At 35.7% G+C, this 19,845-nt stretch overlaps 2 protein-coding genes across 3 annotated transcripts; one reads left to right on the top strand and one right to left on the bottom strand.

Moving 5' to 3' along the window:
• Positions 1–2,483: 2,483 nt before the first annotated feature.
• LOC143445004 (uncharacterized) lies at positions 2,484–2,894 on the top strand. Its single transcript, XM_076943795.1, has one exon. It carries the CDS (start codon positions 2,484–2,486, stop codon positions 2,892–2,894), a length of 411 nt encoding a protein of 136 aa, XP_076799910.1.
• Positions 2,895–4,352: 1,458 nt separating this feature from the next.
• On the bottom strand, positions 4,353–18,556 carry LOC143445781 (uncharacterized). Of its 2 annotated transcripts, XM_076945099.1 has the most exons (18): positions 16,886–18,556; positions 16,518–16,747; positions 12,248–12,417; positions 11,890–11,978; positions 11,369–11,502; positions 8,665–8,856; positions 8,386–8,543; positions 8,158–8,290; positions 7,152–7,457; positions 6,788–7,054; positions 6,584–6,700; positions 6,441–6,520; positions 6,118–6,334; positions 6,000–6,035; positions 5,830–5,882; positions 5,709–5,757; positions 5,532–5,578; positions 4,353–4,854 (listed from the first exon to the last, which is right to left on the bottom strand). In XM_076945099.1, exons 5-15 carry the CDS (start codon positions 11,490–11,492, stop codon positions 5,860–5,862), a joined length of 1,653 nt encoding a protein of 550 aa, XP_076801214.1. In that variant the 5' UTR covers positions 11,493–11,502; positions 11,890–11,978; positions 12,248–12,417; positions 16,518–16,747; positions 16,886–18,556; the 3' UTR covers positions 4,353–4,854; positions 5,532–5,578; positions 5,709–5,757; positions 5,830–5,859. The 2 variants fall into 2 exon arrangements, with proteins under 2 accessions (XP_076801214.1, XP_076801213.1); XM_076945098.1 differs by having other exon boundaries at positions 16,518–18,556.
• Between the last annotated feature and the right edge of the window lie 1,289 nt (positions 18,557–19,845).

The raw sequence follows: 19,845 nt of genomic DNA on the forward strand, positions 1-19,845 counted from the left end.
ATTCGTTATCGCTTGAGCCCCGGTTACCAAGTTCATCTTTGTGCAAGTCCCAATGAACACATGTTTTTATATATATTGTGTTCTACGGGTTTAGAAATGTTTATCAAGATTACTGCATAGGAGCATACAACGGCAGTGAAACTAAGAATAAAACCCAGGTTAGGACTTGGAGTCAGGTCAGTTGTTCAACCGCTTCACTACCGAGCTGGTCTATGACAATGTTTAAAATAACACTAATGGTAAAAACGCCAAGTTTCAAAATATTTCCGCATGTTTGTAAGAAATTTTGGGTTGAAAATTTCGTCATGGGGTAATTTTTCAATGAATATTCTAGTAATAGTCAGTACATGGTTATGTGACCCTTTATGAAGTTGGTTGGTTACAGCAGAAGGATGTGGTCGACTCATACTTCAAAGGTTGTGAGAAGCCGGACATTGACTGATCTTTCAACTTTCAACCAGCGAACAAGAGAAAAAGGAATGACAACATTTTGAAAAAACTGCTAAAGATTTCCTTACAAAGGACTCACACTATTCAAGGGACTTGACGAACGGTTCTGTATGTGCTATTTAAATGAGGTAGTCACTTAAAACAATCAACAATGAATGAACCTACTGCAATCATACAAGTTCAATTAGAAAGTGATTTATTGCTTTAATTCATAAAAATTAATCTCTTTATACAGTGATTGCACGTAATACTTACAAAACACGTAATACTTGAATATTAAAATGAAATTATGTTAATGAAAACTGTATCGCCCATTATTACGACATTAATCGTAGAGTGCATGAATAAAAACATAATGCTAAACACTGTTACTGCACAATATAAAACTCGCACTATTAATTAATAATAATTAATTAACTGACGGAAAATGGACAACGTTGTTAAGTACAATGCGCTATAGCGATGAACACGACCACTACTAACACGGAAAAGATCAAATGAAACAACCTGCCGCGTTAGTGTAGCAAGATTTCACAACACCAGTAAAAATACGTCCAAAAACAATGTAAGTGATATCTCTTTTATTATAAACGACATACGCAGTCATATAACAAAAGCAATGTGTAAAAGAGATATTGTTGGTAACCCTTGCATGAGAAGTCAACATGGACAGTTACAGATGCAGCTGGCAGATAAGTTGAGGTTGAGGAAGGAATATTGCGAAAAGTTACTGAATGAAGAAAACCAGTGGGATAACACACTAGAATCTAAGGAAAATGTTGGACCCGTGAAGGAAATCACAGTTCAGGAGGTTGGGAGAGCGATGTGCAAAATGAAAATAGGTAAAGCAGCTGGTCCAAGTTGTGTGCCAATAGAAGCAATTCAGCTATGTAATGTGGAGAGCATCCTAGCAAAGATTGGTAACGGTATGATGAATGGGGAGGGAATGCCTGCAAGTTGGAGAAAGAGTGTGTTGGTTCCTTTGTACAAAGGGAAGGAAGACGTGAAGGAATATACCAGTTACAGAAGCTTGAAAATGCTTGAACATGCAATGAAGGTTTTGGAAAGAGTTTTCGAGGAGCGAATTCGTGAGAGAGTTGAAATTAGTGAGATCCAAATGGGTTTTATGCCAGGAAAAGGTACAGTGGATGCCATGTTTGCTGTGAGACAATTGATAGAGAAATACGAAAAGGTTGGGAAGGAGCTGTATTTCGTGTTTGTTGATCTGGAAAAGGCCTTTGACCGTGTTCCCAAAGAAGTGATTTGGTGGGCATTGAGGAAGAAGGGTGTGATGGAACCAGAAGTTAGAGCAGTGATGGAGATGTATAAAGAAGCTGGGACATCTGTGAAACTCGAAGGCGAAATGTCAGAATGGTTTAAGGTAAAAGTGGGGGTCCACCAGGGTTCAGTGCTTGCTTTTCGTAATTGTTATGGATGCTCTGACACATGATTTGGAAACAACAATGAACGAGTTCTTGTATGCTGAAGATTTAGTTCTCGTAGGTCGTAGGAGATAACTGGAAAGGGGTGGAGGAGAAGTTTGTTAGATGGAAAAGTGCGCTGGAAAGCAAAGGTTTGAAAGTGAACATCAATAAAACTAAAGTGATAAGAATTGGTACAAAATCGTCAAGGAGAGTAGTCAGTACTGTTGATCCATGCGCAATTTGTGGGAAGAGAGTAGGGAGAAATTCAATTCAATGCAGAGAGTGCGAGTATTGGGTGATAAGAGATGTTCAGGTATCAATGGAAGGCTGACGAGTGGAATGAATTACGAATGTGGCAGATGTAAAGGTTGCATTAGTGATGAAGAAGAGGAGAAATATGTGAAATTGGGAAGTGATGAGATCGAGCTTATTAAGGAGTTTCGTTATTTGGGGGATATGATAGGGGAAGATGACAGTACTGGCAAGGCAGTGACGGCAAGAATACGCGCTAGCTAGAAAAAGTTTAAGGAATTGTCTGGTACGCTCTGTGGCAGACTACTCTCTACCAATCTGAAAGAAAGGCTGTATAGAGCATATGTATGAAGTGTAATGTGTTATGGAGCTGAATGCTGGGCGATGAAGAAGGTTGATATCAGGCGAATGCAGACGACAGAAATGAGGATGATTCGAACGATGTGTGGTAAGACACTAAGAGATGGCATTGCCAATGATGTGCTAAGAAGATGGACAGGTGTTGAAGATATTGAAAAACATCTGAGAGGACATCGTCTGAGATGGTTGGAGCACATTGAGCGAATGAATGAGGAGAGCTTGACGAGAAGAGTACAGCATAAGATGATTGAAGGAAAGGTGAAAAGGGGAAGACCAAAGAAAACATGGGAAGAGACGGTGAAGGATGATATGAGAAGGAGAGGTTTGAAGATCGAGGATGCCATCGACAGAGGAAAGTGGAGGCGTCGCTGCAGACAACTGGTCGACCCTGAATTTGTTTCGGGATGAAGACCAGGCCTGAACAACAGGCGAATGGAAGATGATGATTCTTTCAAGAGCATTTTTCAAGCCTTGCAAAATAATGTTTTGGTAAAAATAAGAAAGCATCAACCGATTTCATGCAACCACAGAAATGCTCCAACATAAAAAGCTTATGCTTTGCTGGGTAAGAAGAGGTGATTACAATATAAAGTGCAATTGGCGCACAAATTTATTAGCACCAAATCCAACACAAAAAAGTTTTAACCTAGATGTAATATATCACGATGGTGTGATGGATCTAGTTTAGATCTGAAGTTTTAAGAAATTTAAACATTTCGCTTGTGTCAAAGTCAATGCTAAAATTGCTGCATGTCCTTGCTATCTACAGTAATTAATGATTCATGTTCAAATGTTTTCACATGTTGAAATGAAATACGGTAGAAATAACTTCGTTCTTACTGATTTGTAAGGTTTTGAAATTGTTTCTTTGCTAACAAGTTGAGTTGGCAATGCCAAAGCTTCGTCCCATTATGTTGATTATTTTATTAAATTTTTATGGTTAATGTTTTGTGTGGCAGTTTTGTAAATCTAGTTTGTTTAAACATAAATACTAAATCAATCCTCTGTATGAAGCATCATCCTCACAAGATCAAGTGGAAGCCGCTTATGCTGAGTTTGATAAAAGCAAAAAGAAACAAAAAGCACCTGCTCGGGGTGAGATTCTTCTCTTTGTGTTATTCGCAGTATTTTTGTTGTCATTCAATTCCAAGTAAAGTTGCATTACTCGCCTTTTACAACACAGATTTGACCGAAAGTGAAAGATCGCAATGCAGCTTATGGGAGATGTTGGTCCTGCCCATATGGAATCAATGCATCCATGATTGTGTAAATGACGTCTGGGATGATCATCATGCAGTGCATGCACCATGATCACCACCAAGGAAGCAAATGTTTGCTTAAATTGGATGAAATCGGATTCGGAAAAGATTGTCCGCTGTTATAAATATAAAGCATTGCTTGAGAAGTGAATTATATTGGCGTGTTTTTAATTTCAAAATGTTCGCCGCGCTCGGATAGTTATGACATGGTTGTGATATTCTGCAAGGGTCGTAACAGAATAATCGTAACTATACTAAAATGTTGGATAATTAATGAATAAAATAACAGCCGAGGTGGTTCACAATTCTATCAAGTGTTATATTTTTGATTCTTGAATGAAGTTGGTAAAATATAAAACAAGGAACAATGAATAAATAATACGGAATAAACCTCAATCGACAGAACATTGGAGTCCATGTGACATTGTGTTCGTCACCACACACCTGCCCATGAAATCAAACTCCCGTCGAGAAGATGACTGGAAGTGACGATTTGTTGATCATTCGCTTTGATAAACGGGAAATTGATACAACCAGGACAATTAAAAATTACTTCACTGAGTTTTGCAAAATCAAATCTTTCTGACAACAACTTGTGTGCTGCACGCAGAAGTGGCTTAGATGGAAGAAAGTAACCCACAAAAAACTATAGCAACCTATAGTAATTTTATGGTCAAAGAGGCTATAATATTTATGGTTTGTACATTTCTCATTTGTCTTTAAAATGATTTGGGAACAATAAGAATAAAATAGTTTTTACAGAGACAAACAATGGCGCTATATTAAATAGCATTATTCAACATAACAAAAAACATGGTTGTTGTTAACTTTCCGAAACCGCTAAGAACAAAACGAATTAAAAAGGCCAAAACAATGAGGTAGAATCAGTGTAAATTTATATGTAATCGTAGTTCCCGTTGCAATCCTGATAATGACATTTATTTCCAATTTTAAAGATTTTAGCTATTTGTATTTTAAATTAATTAGTGCTCTTCTTGAATAAACAATATTAAGCGTTTTATCCCATCTGCAAACTAGATTGTTTCGTCATATTGCCCATCTATGGTGTCATAGTTTTGCCTATCTGGGGCGTTTTCATATTGTGAAGCCTAAAACAGCAAAAAAATTATGTTACATGCGGCTAAAACTAATCGAAATTCACAAAAATTCGATCATTAAAAACAAGACGCTAAAATATTCTATTATTCTACTTATTCTAACTCGTAATTATTGTATGTTTAACTTCATATGTTTTATGTAAAGGAACAGTTACCTGGTCATGTTCCTGGTCAAATTTTACTGCTAAAAAATTTCTTCTTGTACAGGGTGGAGCAGAGAAAGTAAATGTATTTAAAAACTAACTTCAGGCCAGAATTAAGCTCTAACTTATAGCATTGGAGTCAAACGCGCTAACCATTGCCCTGTCCAGGCTTAAACAATCGTAGCACTAAAGATACAATTAAACTTTAAACCTACTGATTTGTGAATTAGACATTTGCTCTACTGGCCTTCAGTTACAAGTATTTGCAAGAAGAAAATTTAAAATGCTGCCGAAATAAATCCAGTTATTGCAAATACCGGTATTTATCGTTAAATTAAATGGAGTTATTCAGTTTTCACTTTCAGGGCTCAACCGATGAGGAATCAGCTCAGGGTATAAGTCGTGCAAAGACTTTCCTCAGTCTTGAGGATAAACATTATCACAACATGACATTTCAAAAACATGCGGTTTTTCTGCTGCAACTTGTATTTTTAACGACATGAGTTTTTTTTTGAAGGAATTTACCGGGTTTTGTTTCTGACCAATGTTGACTGCCAGATAACCATCTCTTCCTAAACAAGTTGATAAAAGTGAGACTGACAATCTAGTTTAATTTTTGCAAGTAGAAAGAAACTTAATTGAAACAAAATTATATTTATTCTTTTGCCAGACAAAAATCCCAAAATAATCCTTATAATATACCTTCTAAAGGTCGGTCGATACTTTCATAAGCTCCATTGGTTCATTGAAACTACAAAATTTGATAAAACTTGTTGAAGATTCACAACTTAGCACCAACACAAATTTGCTGACAGTCATTCACCTGCAAGTTTTCTCGATTCTGATCTTTGATTTAAATGCATTCCTGAGCAACTGCTAACATTATAATTATTATTATTTCGCACTGGTTGATAAAATATTTGAACATACAACTTAACTTTTATTACCGTTTAAGAAACTAGCAGTAAATTCAATTGAAAATGTTCAACTTACCTATGTTTGCTTGTTTTTCAATCGAGTTGAATGAACCTTAACACAATCATACATAAATTAAATTACATGATTTAAATTTTAAACTGTGCAATTAATATAATTTATTGGAGATTATTACGTTTTGGATTTTGTTTTGGTTTTTTCTTCACAATATAAACTGAGACCACAATTGTTATGCAGACGACAATGACAGCTGCCACAGACCCTCCGACGATTGCTGGTACATCCAGTTGTTGATCGTTGATGACAGCGATGTTAAACACGATTGAGTAGTTGTACGGGGGAAGAGAATAACGCAGTGCAAGAGTATAGGTTCTTTCATCGTTGGATGTTACCTGAGTGGTTCAACACATATTTAATTTTGAAATTATAACTTTCAATACTTGTATTTCAATTAAAGCATTACGCAATATAATTGATATTTAAAGAATATTCCCCCACCTTTGTTTTTTTGTATAAATAATGTTGTTCCTGGCCAATGCTGAAAATGACATTCGGACCATCGTTTCCAACCGATATTTCTACAATATTTCAATTTTTTTAGCAAAAATGTAACGACATTTATCAAATATACCAGCTCTTACTATTCATATCCAATGATGCAAATTCCACTTCTGGGTTGGAGAAGATTATGACATCACAAACTCCAGTTTCCTCCATGACCCAAATACAGGATGTTGTAGTTACTTGATATGGAGCATCTGATTGAAAAGAAATTTTAATTCTTGATTCAGGGGATCAATAAAAGTTGAAAGCAAATTAATGTTTTTGCCATTTTCAGGGCTTACATTGTACGTCCAAATACACTGATGCATCAAAGCTTCCAAACAAGTCATTTGTAACGCAAGTGTAATTTCCTGCATCAGCGGTTGTCAAGGAAACCACATGCATCGGTTGTTTGACGATAGTGCCGTTTGGTAGAAATATTTTAAATTCTGTTGCAAGTTCGTCTTCATATGAGATATGACATGACAGTGTCATATTGTCGCCTGTTTGTGAGGTCACAATGCTATCACGCTTAGGCATGTCATCTACTTTACCAAATGAAACTGACCCTGTAAAAAATACTGAAACTGTGATTGCATAGTTTAATGATGAAATCGTGTGTGATTAATAGACACATACAAAATTATATGATATTTACTATCTTACTTAACAAAGGCACAACGGTAACTTTTTGCATCTTGCTTGAAGCAAATCCATAATCATTGGTAGCAATGCAAGAGATTGAGCTATTTGTGCTGAGATGGTAACCCATGTTGCAATCACTTGTATGTGTTGATGAGATATTCTCACAACTTTTGCCACAAACTGTCCATACGCACGATGCTGCAGGATTTGCATCACTTGAACAAAGTAATGTCAGATTCTGGTCTGATCTAATGAGATATTCATCATTTCCAAGTTCCAAGAAGTATTTTGATGCTGAAACTTGGCTTTTTGCGAAACTTGGTCTATCTGTCAAGAACGGTGTATTATTTATTGCACACATAACATTGATTTTTCCCATTCATTCACTCCATAAAATATTTAATGCCATCATATAATACTTAATAGACATAGCAGAGCCCATGCCAAGTAGTTAAAGTGACTGGCAACCATTAGATCAAGGCTCAATACTCACATGGTAATGATTTCGAAAAACGCTCTCTCACCACCGTCCAGATTGAACTAACTTAGGTACGCATAATGCTGAAATCAAAATCTGGTCAAGGGATTGGCTCATATCATGTACGAGACCAACCTTTACCTTCACATTACTGATGAAACTGATTGAGACACACCTTTAGCTCGCAGTACATAAAAACTTAACTAAGTTCGCCGTAAAGCATTATGGATTTAAAATCATAATCACAGCAATAATTCTTTAAAACTTATATATTTGGGGACATCAGATGAAGCTTAAACCTTGTAAATTGCAACTATTAACTCAGCAATTAATTCATGTTATGTTTGTTAAACCGATTTTACAATTTTCAGCGTATTTTGAATTGTATACATAGGTTTGTCAACAGTTTGATGAAATATTTACTATCAACACCAACGTTTTTTAGAATTTTGTTTTGCTCTTTTTAGCTCAGGATTATATATATACTGACGACAATCGCATAGTAAAATTAAGTGATATCATTTTTATCCTGAAATATCTTTTACTCACATAATACATCCAGTGTATATTCCAAAGATCTTCCACTTGAAGGATAGGCATCAGTATAAGGAGTGACAGCCTGACATGAGACTACTTTGTTGCTGTCACTTCTTTGTAATGAAGACAATATGAATGGTTGCCCCTTGGTGAGTGAAATGCATTCATTTAAACTGAAGCAATTACACAGTTCTATTATTCTTTGTAACAAAGTTGAAAAAATCAAAATAAAAAACTGACCTTAGTCGTGACGAACTGATTTTTATCAATGTAAAATCGTGAAGTATCACCAGATGGAATGACCTCATTGTAATCACAGGCCATTGAGAGAGCTCCACCTTCAGGCACACTCAGCTTATTGCCGACAACTGAGCTGCTTGTGAAGCTTACAATGGGCGCTAAATGCAAATCATCATTTAAACAATATTAAAACATGCACCAAGAAATTAACTTGTTATTAACTATTTGAATTATTGAAAATTTCACAATTAACTAAAATATTGAGTTGAAAAAATAAACCTGTCCAACATTGCAGAGTATCTTGACCACTCCACTCTGCTGAGGCCAAACAAGTCGTGTCACTAGATGTCAGCATTGTGCCATTTGAATAAAACAAGTCTCCTCCGTTGGAACATGCAAACGTTCCTGGTGAGTTGAATATCCTGGAAGTTGCATCCACAATAACATCATATGGAAGCGAGGAGTTACAATCTGTGGCAAATTGCACATCTATTAGTATTGGTTGTATATCATCTGAGTGACAGTTCATTTGAGCGACATAATTATAGTTCATTTGAGTGACACTTTGATAAGTACTGTTTAATTCATTTGAGTGACACTTTGATAAGGACTGTGTAATTCATTTGAGTGACAGATTGACATTTGTTGTTTAAGTTGCAGTTGCTATTAATTAGTAAATGCACAGATGACAACACACACAAGACAAAGTTTAGAATAATATCCATAAAAAAACAACTAAGAATCCTCAACCATCTCGTCCAATTCTTCTGTTAGTTCCGCAGTTGGTCCGATCTTCAAATTACGCGCAATTCGGCGGAGGAATACTTCCTGTGGAAGGTCTTCTTGCTGGGAAAACAAATTTCCAATACGGGTTTCTTTTTGCCTTGTCATACGCGATCGGCGCAATGGTGTTGATGCACCAAATTCAAGGCGAAAGAGTTCTTGGGAAACTCTAACTCGAAACTTGGTGCGATGTTGTGTGAAATGAAACAGATAACATGGTTTCCCTTGTATTGGTGTGAAGACCAACGGAAACCATGTTATCTGTTGCATTTATATGGTATGTGCCACTCATTTCTCAACCATTACTGTAGTTTGAACAGTACTCACCAATGTGTAACTCAAATGAACTGTCACTCAGTTGAGCATGAATTATTTGTCACTCAAATGAACGTTAAAAGAATGTGTCACTCAAATGAAGTGTCACTCAGTTGATCAACTACCATTAGTATTAAGTTAAGTATTAAGTATGCTTACTTTACATTATGATGTTGGTGCATTTTTTTGGCCCAAGCGACATACAACTGATGTTTTAGTTAAAAGGCAAAAAAATTAGAATATGCTATAAATATAAATTGTGTTGAATCAAATTTATGTTATTAAAAAATGAGAGAAATACAAAGTTTATTATGCAAAGATTATATCATCTTGTAGTCGTGCATATAAATTTCGTACAAAATATTTGAAGTTCAGCTTGTAAACGTCCAAATGATACATTATGCATTGTACGTGTCAGCAGTGCCATTTTTCATCTAGGCCCTTTTCTTTTGATCTTTTTCATCTGTTTGCTTTTGTTCCACAAGTGTCTTGTCGAATAAAGAAGTTGTTTATGTTTTTATTTTTTTTATTTTTACGCAGCTTGCATTTTACTACGTTTCCTACATTTACTAGGTATGCCACAGACCACGGTCAATTTTGATCACAGCTCACAGCTTTCATCACCACATCACTAGTTATCATGAATAAAATACTTTGTATAAAGCGATAAATAAATAAAAAATTTTGATCACATCACTAGTTATCAATGTTCTCTCTAAGCTGCGCGCGTGCGCAAATGCGCACTGCTGATACGGTCTCCACGCACAGAAAATCTGTGTTGCGCACAACAAAAAATCCAACCTGAATTGAAAATAAAATAAACGTATAATAATGGCCACAGTGCGCACGTCTGATGTTGCTCACAGTGGTCCAAGGGACCGTTCAGGGAGTTATTGTGTTTGCTCAGACTCATGAAAAATTAGAGGGAACATTGCTAGTTATAATGAATGCCGCCATGGATAATATAATTCACTTTTCGAATTATGACAACAATCACATCCACCATTGCTACAATTATCCTACAATGAAGGAAATTTCAAGCAGGATTTTAGGAGTATCTTCAATATTCGCTTTTTGGCCAAATTGAACTGAATATGGGCATTTTTTATGAGTTCGGCCGAATCAATTTGATCTGCAGAAATTTTGGTTCCTACCCCTAGTAAATTGTTATGTTTTATGATGTTAATGATGTTTTAGCTGCTTTCATGTTTAACTATTTAGAAATATTACATTCACATTAAATTTTGTATAAGATTCACAGGTCGTTCAAAAACGTTTTGATATAACAAAAATATTACGTATTAGGCCAGGGGTGGCCAAACTGCGGCTCTTTGAGCCTTTGATTGCGGCTATTTAATGAATTAGCATTGTTGAATTAGACATGCATTTTCCCGGTCTAGACGAGTTGTTTGATCAGATTATGAAACAATGCGTCCTATCACAGGTAGTAACAATGGACTCATTGTTAGTAATAATCAAATTACACTCCAAAAAGTACATTATTGTACAGAAGTGTGCTAACTTGTAGGCCTACACTGTAGTTAATTAAATTGTCAAATTGAAGCTGTAAGTCAGGGTGACCTAGTTTTAAGTCTTGGTTACCGTTATACCAATAATTGCAAAAAGAGTTGGTGAAGCCCAGTTGGAGACTCATAGAGTCATAGTATCACCACGCAGCACTAATGTTAATCAATAGCTACACTTCTTTGTGAGTGAATATATTCGTGTTTTTTATTTTGTTTGTGTTGTGGCTCTTTTAAAACTGGATGTTGTTATATGCGGCTCGAGCATGAAGCAGGTCACCCCTGTACCCACCCCTGTATTAGGCTCTTACAATTTAAAAATGTTCCTGATAATGATAATAATAGTCAGGTTTTATATTTACCTCTTATATTAAGTACAATGGATTGTGAATCGACACTAGAACCACCAAGTTGAACCAAATACCCATCTTCGTCAGCTCTAATTTGTGCGATGGTGAGCTGTGTGGTGAAGTTTGATGTTGACATGGCAACTGCACTGTTGGAGATAAGTGACACGTTACATCACTGAGGTACCACAGTTCATTCGAAGCCATTTTATAATAAATAATATAATCATTACATCAACATCACTTATTCAAACTTTCATTCAACAATTTCTACATGTGCAAGTTTGTGTAAAGAAATATTAATAACTATGGAATATGCATATTGCGGATACAATGAATGAAAAAACGTAATACTGGGAATATTTTGAGACGTATATTAAGCTTTCAACAACAAGCTGACTAGTACTCTGCTGTAGAAAAGCAAAAATGGATAAAATGTATTTAACTGAAACATATTTTCATAATAAAAATCAAGTTGAAAAAGTATTTCAAAGACTTCATCACCCGTCCATCTAAATATCAACCCATATAGTCACCTGATATTTATTCGACTGGAGTAGATGGAAGAGTCGACAGCGCTAGCAACATTAGGGTATGGGACATATCCTGCTTGGGCAACCCGAGTCTGTAAAAGTAATTGAAGTTGACATTTTATGTTTATCGATTCACATTTTATGTTACTGACAGTTTATTATTTGATGCAAAAAATAGTGTTTGAAGTAATCATAAAAAGTCCTATAAAAGATGTATCTTTGAAGCACTTTCATTTGACATTTCATCTTAATTAAAAGAACCTTATTAAGTTTATAACTACAACTGAACAACCACATTAACCAAGTACAAACAAAACCATAGTAACTTGCAGTCACCATTTGGTAATAGATGAGCACATACCCCATTAAATCTCCAATCAACAATCCAGTTTCTTCCTGATGAGATCACTGATGATGGTGGGAAAGCTGTAGCAGTGATAATCACAGTGGAGTCGGTTGCTTGTACTGGGTGTGGTACAGTGAGTGGGGATATGCTTTGTCCTTGTATTAGAAGTGTAATTTGTAGAATCACTGTAAATACATAACAACATTACCTAAAGGTAGATAACGCTTATGTCACTGGTTTTCGTTTTACTATGTCAAAAATATGAAGACAAATATTACAACAAAGACATATTTAAAATGATTAAAAAAATATTTTGATCATTTCATCTTTAAACATTGTTTAGTTTGTTGAACATTAATTGACTTTTTATTTTATTAGTTTCTTTGATGTAAGAAAAATACAACTTTTAGAATTTGTAAAATTTTCTGGTACATGTACGTCAATGTTTCAGGATAAAATGGAAAACACTTTTACCTGATAAGCTTATTGCAAAGTTTTTCATGTTCAAGATCAAATGTTTTAACTTAATTCACATTCAATCTTTTATTTTCATACAAAGAATTATACATGTAATATATTACAGAGAATATAACAAGACAAGTCATGTTCATGAATAAGACAACCAACATAAAGTCCAACATTATTATATATACAAGGAAGAATCCTTAACATGTCTTACTCAAAGGCATTACAACGGTATGGCACCACTGGGTATCAAACATGGAATACTAGCTGCATTATTACAAGGCCAGCGCTCAAACCACTCGACTACTGAGCTGACAACTCAGTCTTCTATCAGTTGGAATGGATGTTTGTCGCTCTCTACACTGAGCAAACACATAAAATGCCAAATCAAGACTGAATTAGCATAAAGTTTAAAACTGGAGTACATTAATTTAAACAACCAACAAAGGAATATAATGACATAAAAATCTAAAGCACTCCAAGAACGTCTAGAACCGTGACACGACAGTTAATCGAACGACAATTAATCGAACGACAGCTGATCGAACCGACTGGGTTAGGGTTAGGATTTATCGTTCGATAAATTGTCATTCGATCAACTGTTGGTTCGATTAATTGTTGTTCGATAAACTGTCGTTTGATTAACTGTCGGTTCGATTAATTGTCATTCAATAAACTGTCGTAGTACCGTCTAGAACAGGGGTGTCCAACCCGTGGCCTGCGGGAAGGTTCTGGGTGTCCCGCACGGTATTTGTCGAAATGACTTATATTATCAACTGAATCGCCTAAGGAATTTATGGCAAACTTACATTCCGAGAAATTGGCATTTATTGTTTGTTTACTAATTACTGACAGTCCTATGGAAAACTCGCTTCGCATTGCTAAATCATCCACCTCACAGAATATTGCCAAATTTGTTAGAGAAAAAATAATGCCACACTTCACATTGAAATGTCGACTTGTAGTAAAAACTTTGTTGACTTTACTATATCTTGGTTTGTTTATTGTTCTTATAATTGTAAAAGAGGATAATACTTTCTAGGGTTAGAATCTTGGTGTGAGGGTTATAATTAGAAATTAGCAGTAAACAGTCAAGTGGCCCGCGCAATCATTTGTGAATTGCATGTGGGCCTTTGGCCAAAAAGGTTGGACACACCTGGTCTAGAACCTGGTCACACCGTCATCGCCCAAGAAAAACAACAAACACAAAATAAAAGCTTACAAATTCAAAAATGAAGACGGGCCCCAAACATTGATATCCAGTCTCCTTTTTAATATTTTAAATACTTGACACCTGTTCATGTCACAACCCACACATCCATCCATCCATATCAGCCATGTTCATCATATAGCCAATATCAGGCCACACATGTCGGGTGAGTTTTAATAGCTGCGAGGAAAAGTTATCTATGAAGTCTTCTTTTGATTCCGTAATAGTGGTAAGTTTCGTGCGATCGGTGCTAATCCATTGCTGGTATGTCACGTCCTCAACATCGTTCAGTTCTTCACAGTTTTTAAGGTGATCGATGAGCCCTTCACGACCAAGGCAGTCCTTACAGTGACCCATCATACACTTTTCGTTCTCTGTAGAGCACACACAGAATTTCATAAGGTCACGAACAGAAGATTTCAAACACCCTTCTGCCATCAACTTAGGGCTCTGGTGGTACTTGCAGACACAGACAGAGTGAGTTCCTGATGATCCAGCAAGTACACACCACTTGGGACGCAAAGCCGCGAAAGACGAGAATCCAATCTTCTTTTCGGGATAAGTTTCTTTCCAGGAAGAATGCAGTTCCTTAAGATTGGATAATACCAGTCGCTTCTGATGTTGAACTTTCTCACCATTCTTATTTCGAACACTAACCGAATCTTTCATTCCAGGACACATTCGACTATTGTCATCACATTCATAAAAACCACAGACATCATTTTTAAGTTCTTCTGACAGCGTTTTGCCCTTGTTCTTATCACATATTCCCAATATTCCATATATTCCCATATTGTGTATATTATGCATTAGATTAGAAGGTTCAAAATGGTCATTTTATGGTCAGGCATGCCCACTAAAGTGTATTTTATTAATAAACCAAAAATATTACATCTCTGGATTTTTTATATGTTGTAGGTAACATCTTGGGGTATAATTTGCACTTAATTTAATTTCAAGGTCACGTGATCCACAAGGTCAAATTCAAGGTCAAACAATAGGTCAAAAGGTCACACACATTTAACTTGCTCCTATCAAGAAAAGAATAACATATTTGGATTCCTTGTGAAATTACCTTTCCAATGACACCAGTTTCATCAAAATTGGTCCACCGGTTACCAAAATATCAGGGCCTAAAATTTGGCGACCGCGTCCGTTTTTGCAAAAATTCGAAAATTCGAAGGCCTATATCTCTAAAACCACTGGTCCGATTGAGCTAATATTTTGGATTTGTGCTAATTATGCCAAGACCTCCCTACATACCAAATTTCAGCAAAATCGAAGACGTAGGGGTTAAACCCATTGGGTGATTTGACATGGAATGACCCAGTTGTAACATACTATTATTATTATTCTAGCTATTTTAGATACAAAGTTTAAGCCAATCACTTTTTAATAAGGTAGTTATTTTCCCCTTTTAAATTAAACTCTTATCAGGGCTTTTCAATCGTAACTTATTCTACTTAATTCAAATTGCATTATGCAGCCCTAAAACCAAATGGCTGCCACTGATGGTCAGCCACATCGAAACTAACACACTTTGACTTTATTTTACTTTCATTTTAAACACTGAGTTGACAAAGGTTGTTGATCAAACAAGTTTTAGTGACATAGCTCCTCTATGCAAACAACAATAAAACTGGTAATCTGTGTCATGCAGCCGCGCTTGATATTTTAATGATAAACATCTCATACTTCTATATTTCACAAACAAATCGTAAGAAAACGGTTACATTTAAGCTAAAGCAAATTTGTATATTATAATGAAAGGTCCTAGTTAAAATAACAGATTAAACTGAAATTTGTCCAAGAAAAAGATCAATGCTGTATGGATAGCAATTATACTACCCAAGCAACAATGCCAGCTTCAAAATACAAAAGAAGCAGTAATTGTATCAAAACATACAACTGCTGCTCCTTCCTGCTAATGCTACTTCCTTGTGTCTATATTTGTACGGTTATTAATCAGATGCCTCTTGTTAATAAACCACTGTTATATTCATCTTGTAAATTGCTTATTATTACTGCACTAAAATTAAATGTTAAAACGGTCACTACTTCTATTTGCAACATACGGAAGTGATATAACATATAGATGCAAACTAACTCAACATTTGTTTGTATGTACTAAATTTGTTTGGAAATATTAAACTATTATTAACAATCCACTATTTTCCAGATGTTAAATACACATTCGCAACACTGAGAGTCTGAGACTAACATTTTTTGGCTTTCCAAGAATGTCAAGTAACGTCAAACAGTTATTTTTAGTTCCTTTTGAACTATGAACTATCATAACTCAAGTATAACTTAATAAATTAAACTTATTTTATGATTTGTGGGACTAATATCAGCTTCAGTGTATAACAAATGTCCAATTGTTTCTCATTGCTAATTATTTTACTTGGAAATGAGCAATGCACTCATTCAAAGACTATACACAATATACATGCTGATGAAATATGTAATACGATGCATCAAAAGTTAAGCATCACAGCAGTTATATTTTAGCGGAAAATAATTGCATTTATCTTATAATTGATCTTTACAACACGAAGTTAAGAAGAATATTATTTCTGTGTATAAGATAAATTTATAAGAAGTACTTACCTGAAACATGACACCCCACATATTTTTGGTGCAAAAATTCTGGTGCACCAATTCTTTTCCTGATAATTACAAGGTTAAAGGTAAAGGTGGATTCAATACTTGATTCCAAACGTCCATTGATAAAGAATTACGGTTTCTCATTATGTTAAGCAAACTGCAATAATGGAAGCAGAGTGCTCTCATTACCACTTTACTCAGTGATAATTAATTCAACTCAACGATCTGTGATGCTGTTTTGGTGCAAGAATAGAAAAATCAATTTTGAAGTTTAAAATAAACTGACTGAAACTTAATCAATTAAATATTTATAATTATATTATTCAGTGATAACGTAATTATCCCAAGTCCAATTTAAAATAGCTTCTTACTTGAATAAAACACTGCCAAGGAGCAGAAATTCCCTAGTGCTCAAGTGTTTAAGTTTGAGTGTTAGATAAATCTATAGTTACAAGTGGTAACCTAGGTATACACTAGAGAATGATTAAAATTTGTATGATGTCAATCATTCAATCGTCAATCGTATACACATTTGGCTAGCTGTGGCACATCTGAGTAGTCTGAACAGGTCTTTATCATCAGATTAAGGAAAGTCTTTGTACAATTTAAAACCCGGCAATGGCAATGGCAAACCCGGCAACTTTAACAAGAGGTTGCGTGACCCATATAGGGTGGAATAGTAACTTGGTATTTTAATTGCACTCTCTCTGTAACTGCAGTTTTGTAAAAAGCTGGGAGTGCCATTGTTCAAGGATTAAAATCAAGAAACGGTGAAAACTGATCTTGCCTTCCGTAAAAATTCCCGATTTTGAGAATGAATTTTATAAGCCACAGGAAGATGTGGCACCTTAGAGCAAAACATTCAAATACAAATGATATGGTTTAGTTTTAGTGACACAATCTTTTTATCCTTGGTCTGAGAAAAATCTTCGACACAACTTAAACTCGGTATATGACGGGAAAGAATATATGATGTGATAGATAGACGGTGCTAACTTTTTATGCCGTCATTGAAATTTCTCTGGTTTTGAAAATGAATTTTGAAAGCTGTAAGAAGATGTAGCAACAACGAGCAAAAAATAAATCACTTTGTCATACCTCAGCAATGATTCTCATCGCTTGAGCCCCGGTTACCAAGTTCGTCCTGCTTGTTTTTCTTCGCTACCGAGCTGGTCAATGACAAGGTTTTAAACAACACTAATGGTACAGCATGTTTTGAAATATTTCCGCGTGTTTGTAAGAAAAATGTGGGTTGAAAAGTTCGTCATAGGATATTTTTTATTGTACCGATACCGTATTTACTTGATTGTAAGCAGTGCTTGATTGCAAGCCGCCCTTGATTGTAAGCCGCATGTGATAGTGTTAAAAATTTAATGTAAGCCGCCCTTGATTGTAAGCCACATGTGATAGTGTTAAAAATTTAATGTAAGCCGCTCTTGAATCTAAGCCGCATATACCAACTGTTTACATGCAAAGCTGAAACTGTTTAAAGGTTTATTTTAACTTTCACGCTCATTATTGTCATTGTCATCATCATCGATAATGTCACCGAGATTACCGACAATTTAAAATGCACGTCAAAACTTCACAATTGTCGGTATCAGACAACACAGTACGGCAAAACATCTATTCTATGGCAAAGTCGACAAGGAAAAAGGCAAAAAGAAAAATTGTAAGCCTCCTTTGATTGTAAGCCGCCCTTGAATTTAAGCCGCAAACATGATGAAAAAAAAAACTTTGTAAGCTGCGGCTTACAATCAAGTAAATACGGTATTGTAGTATTAGTCAGTTCCGTGACGCGACACCTTATCGAAAGACACTTTATCGAACGACACTTAATCGAACGACACTTTATCGAAAGACACTTAATCGAAAGACACCTGATCGAAACGACACCTGATCGAAACGACAGTTGATCGAACGACACTTTATCGAACCGAAAGTTGATCAAACGACACTTTACCGAACCGACAGTTAATCAAAACGACAGTTGATCGAACGACACTTTATCGAACTGACAGTTCAAGCAAGATTTTTGCGTGTTTCTCAAACATTGAAACAATGGGTCATTGTGATGTTCAGCTATCTGTCCATGTTTGTTTGATAAAGTTGGATTTTGTAATTTTTGATATATTGTGATATTTATATAATTTTGCTCTCTCTCCGCATTGAAACGTATTACTCATTTACGCACCAATAACTTGACTAACTATTCTTTTTCGTTCTCTTTTCACAGCGGGGGCGCGGCGTAACAAGAAGAATTTATAGAAATGTGTCACTTTTAGAAATACCTAATTTACACTAAATTCACTTTCTTTAGTTTTACAATTATGATGTATACAGGAAGCCAGATGATGTTTCTACTAACCTGTAATAATCTCATCAGTCTACGACGCATAGGTTTCTAGTAATTAACGATTGCAAATGTGTCTGCGGGGTTGGCCACACCTAGTTTTTTTTAGTAAACTCGCGAGCCTGGTTAGGACAGGGTTAAAAGATCCACAATTTATTGAAACAACTGACGATATGCACTGTTAAAAGAACGACAATTTATTAAAAGAACTGACAACATGCAATGTTAAAAGCACGACAACTGACGAAGTGCACATTTCAATCGCATTCATTTAATTACAAGTTGTGTGCAATTGCTCGAAGATAACTTTTTATGTCCATATTTGTTGAGTCATAATTTTCAACTATGCTCTTCAGCCGTTGGTTGACAGCGTCGTAGCGCTTCTTCCGAGGTGGGCCATCGATTCCAGCACTCAATTGCTCAATTAACATTTCGTTGGAACCTGGTTCCCGCTTAATTTTTTTGACGAGTCTTCGAAGCGTCGGATGGGATATTGAGACACGCTTGCTGAACGCATTGTGCCATCCTTCTGCGGAGGTCGCAGCTTATCAGTTCTTAACTTATATTATTCGGTCTTAGTTTACCTGCCGAATTAATGATCTGACTCCGTGGTTGCGTGCGGTTAGAAATCTCTAACCTTAACGTGTTACTACTGTTCTAGCCGAAAGCTATTACGATTAACTGATACAGTTTATCAGAAACAATCCTTTATTGTAGGAACTGTACAGGTTCCGATTATTATGACACAAACACAAACTTAGCATTCACCAATTAAACAAGTCTAACGAATTACATTTTAACACGACTGACGTAATACGTTCGTACGATTCGATATCTCTGTCTGCGCTACTCGCATATTAGCACGAGTTTATAAAGCGGAGCGATGTGAGCGGAAGTATTTAACAAAATATACACAAATAGGTCAGAAATCGCAACGATAAACTAAGCGTTGGCAATGGGAATTATACACAGTTTAAA

The sequence above is a fragment of the Clavelina lepadiformis genome, chromosome 2, assembly GCF_947623445.1.
Source record: "Clavelina lepadiformis chromosome 2, kaClaLepa1.1, whole genome shotgun sequence".
In the NCBI taxonomy this organism is placed as follows: domain Eukaryota; kingdom Metazoa; phylum Chordata; class Ascidiacea; order Aplousobranchia; family Clavelinidae; genus Clavelina; species Clavelina lepadiformis.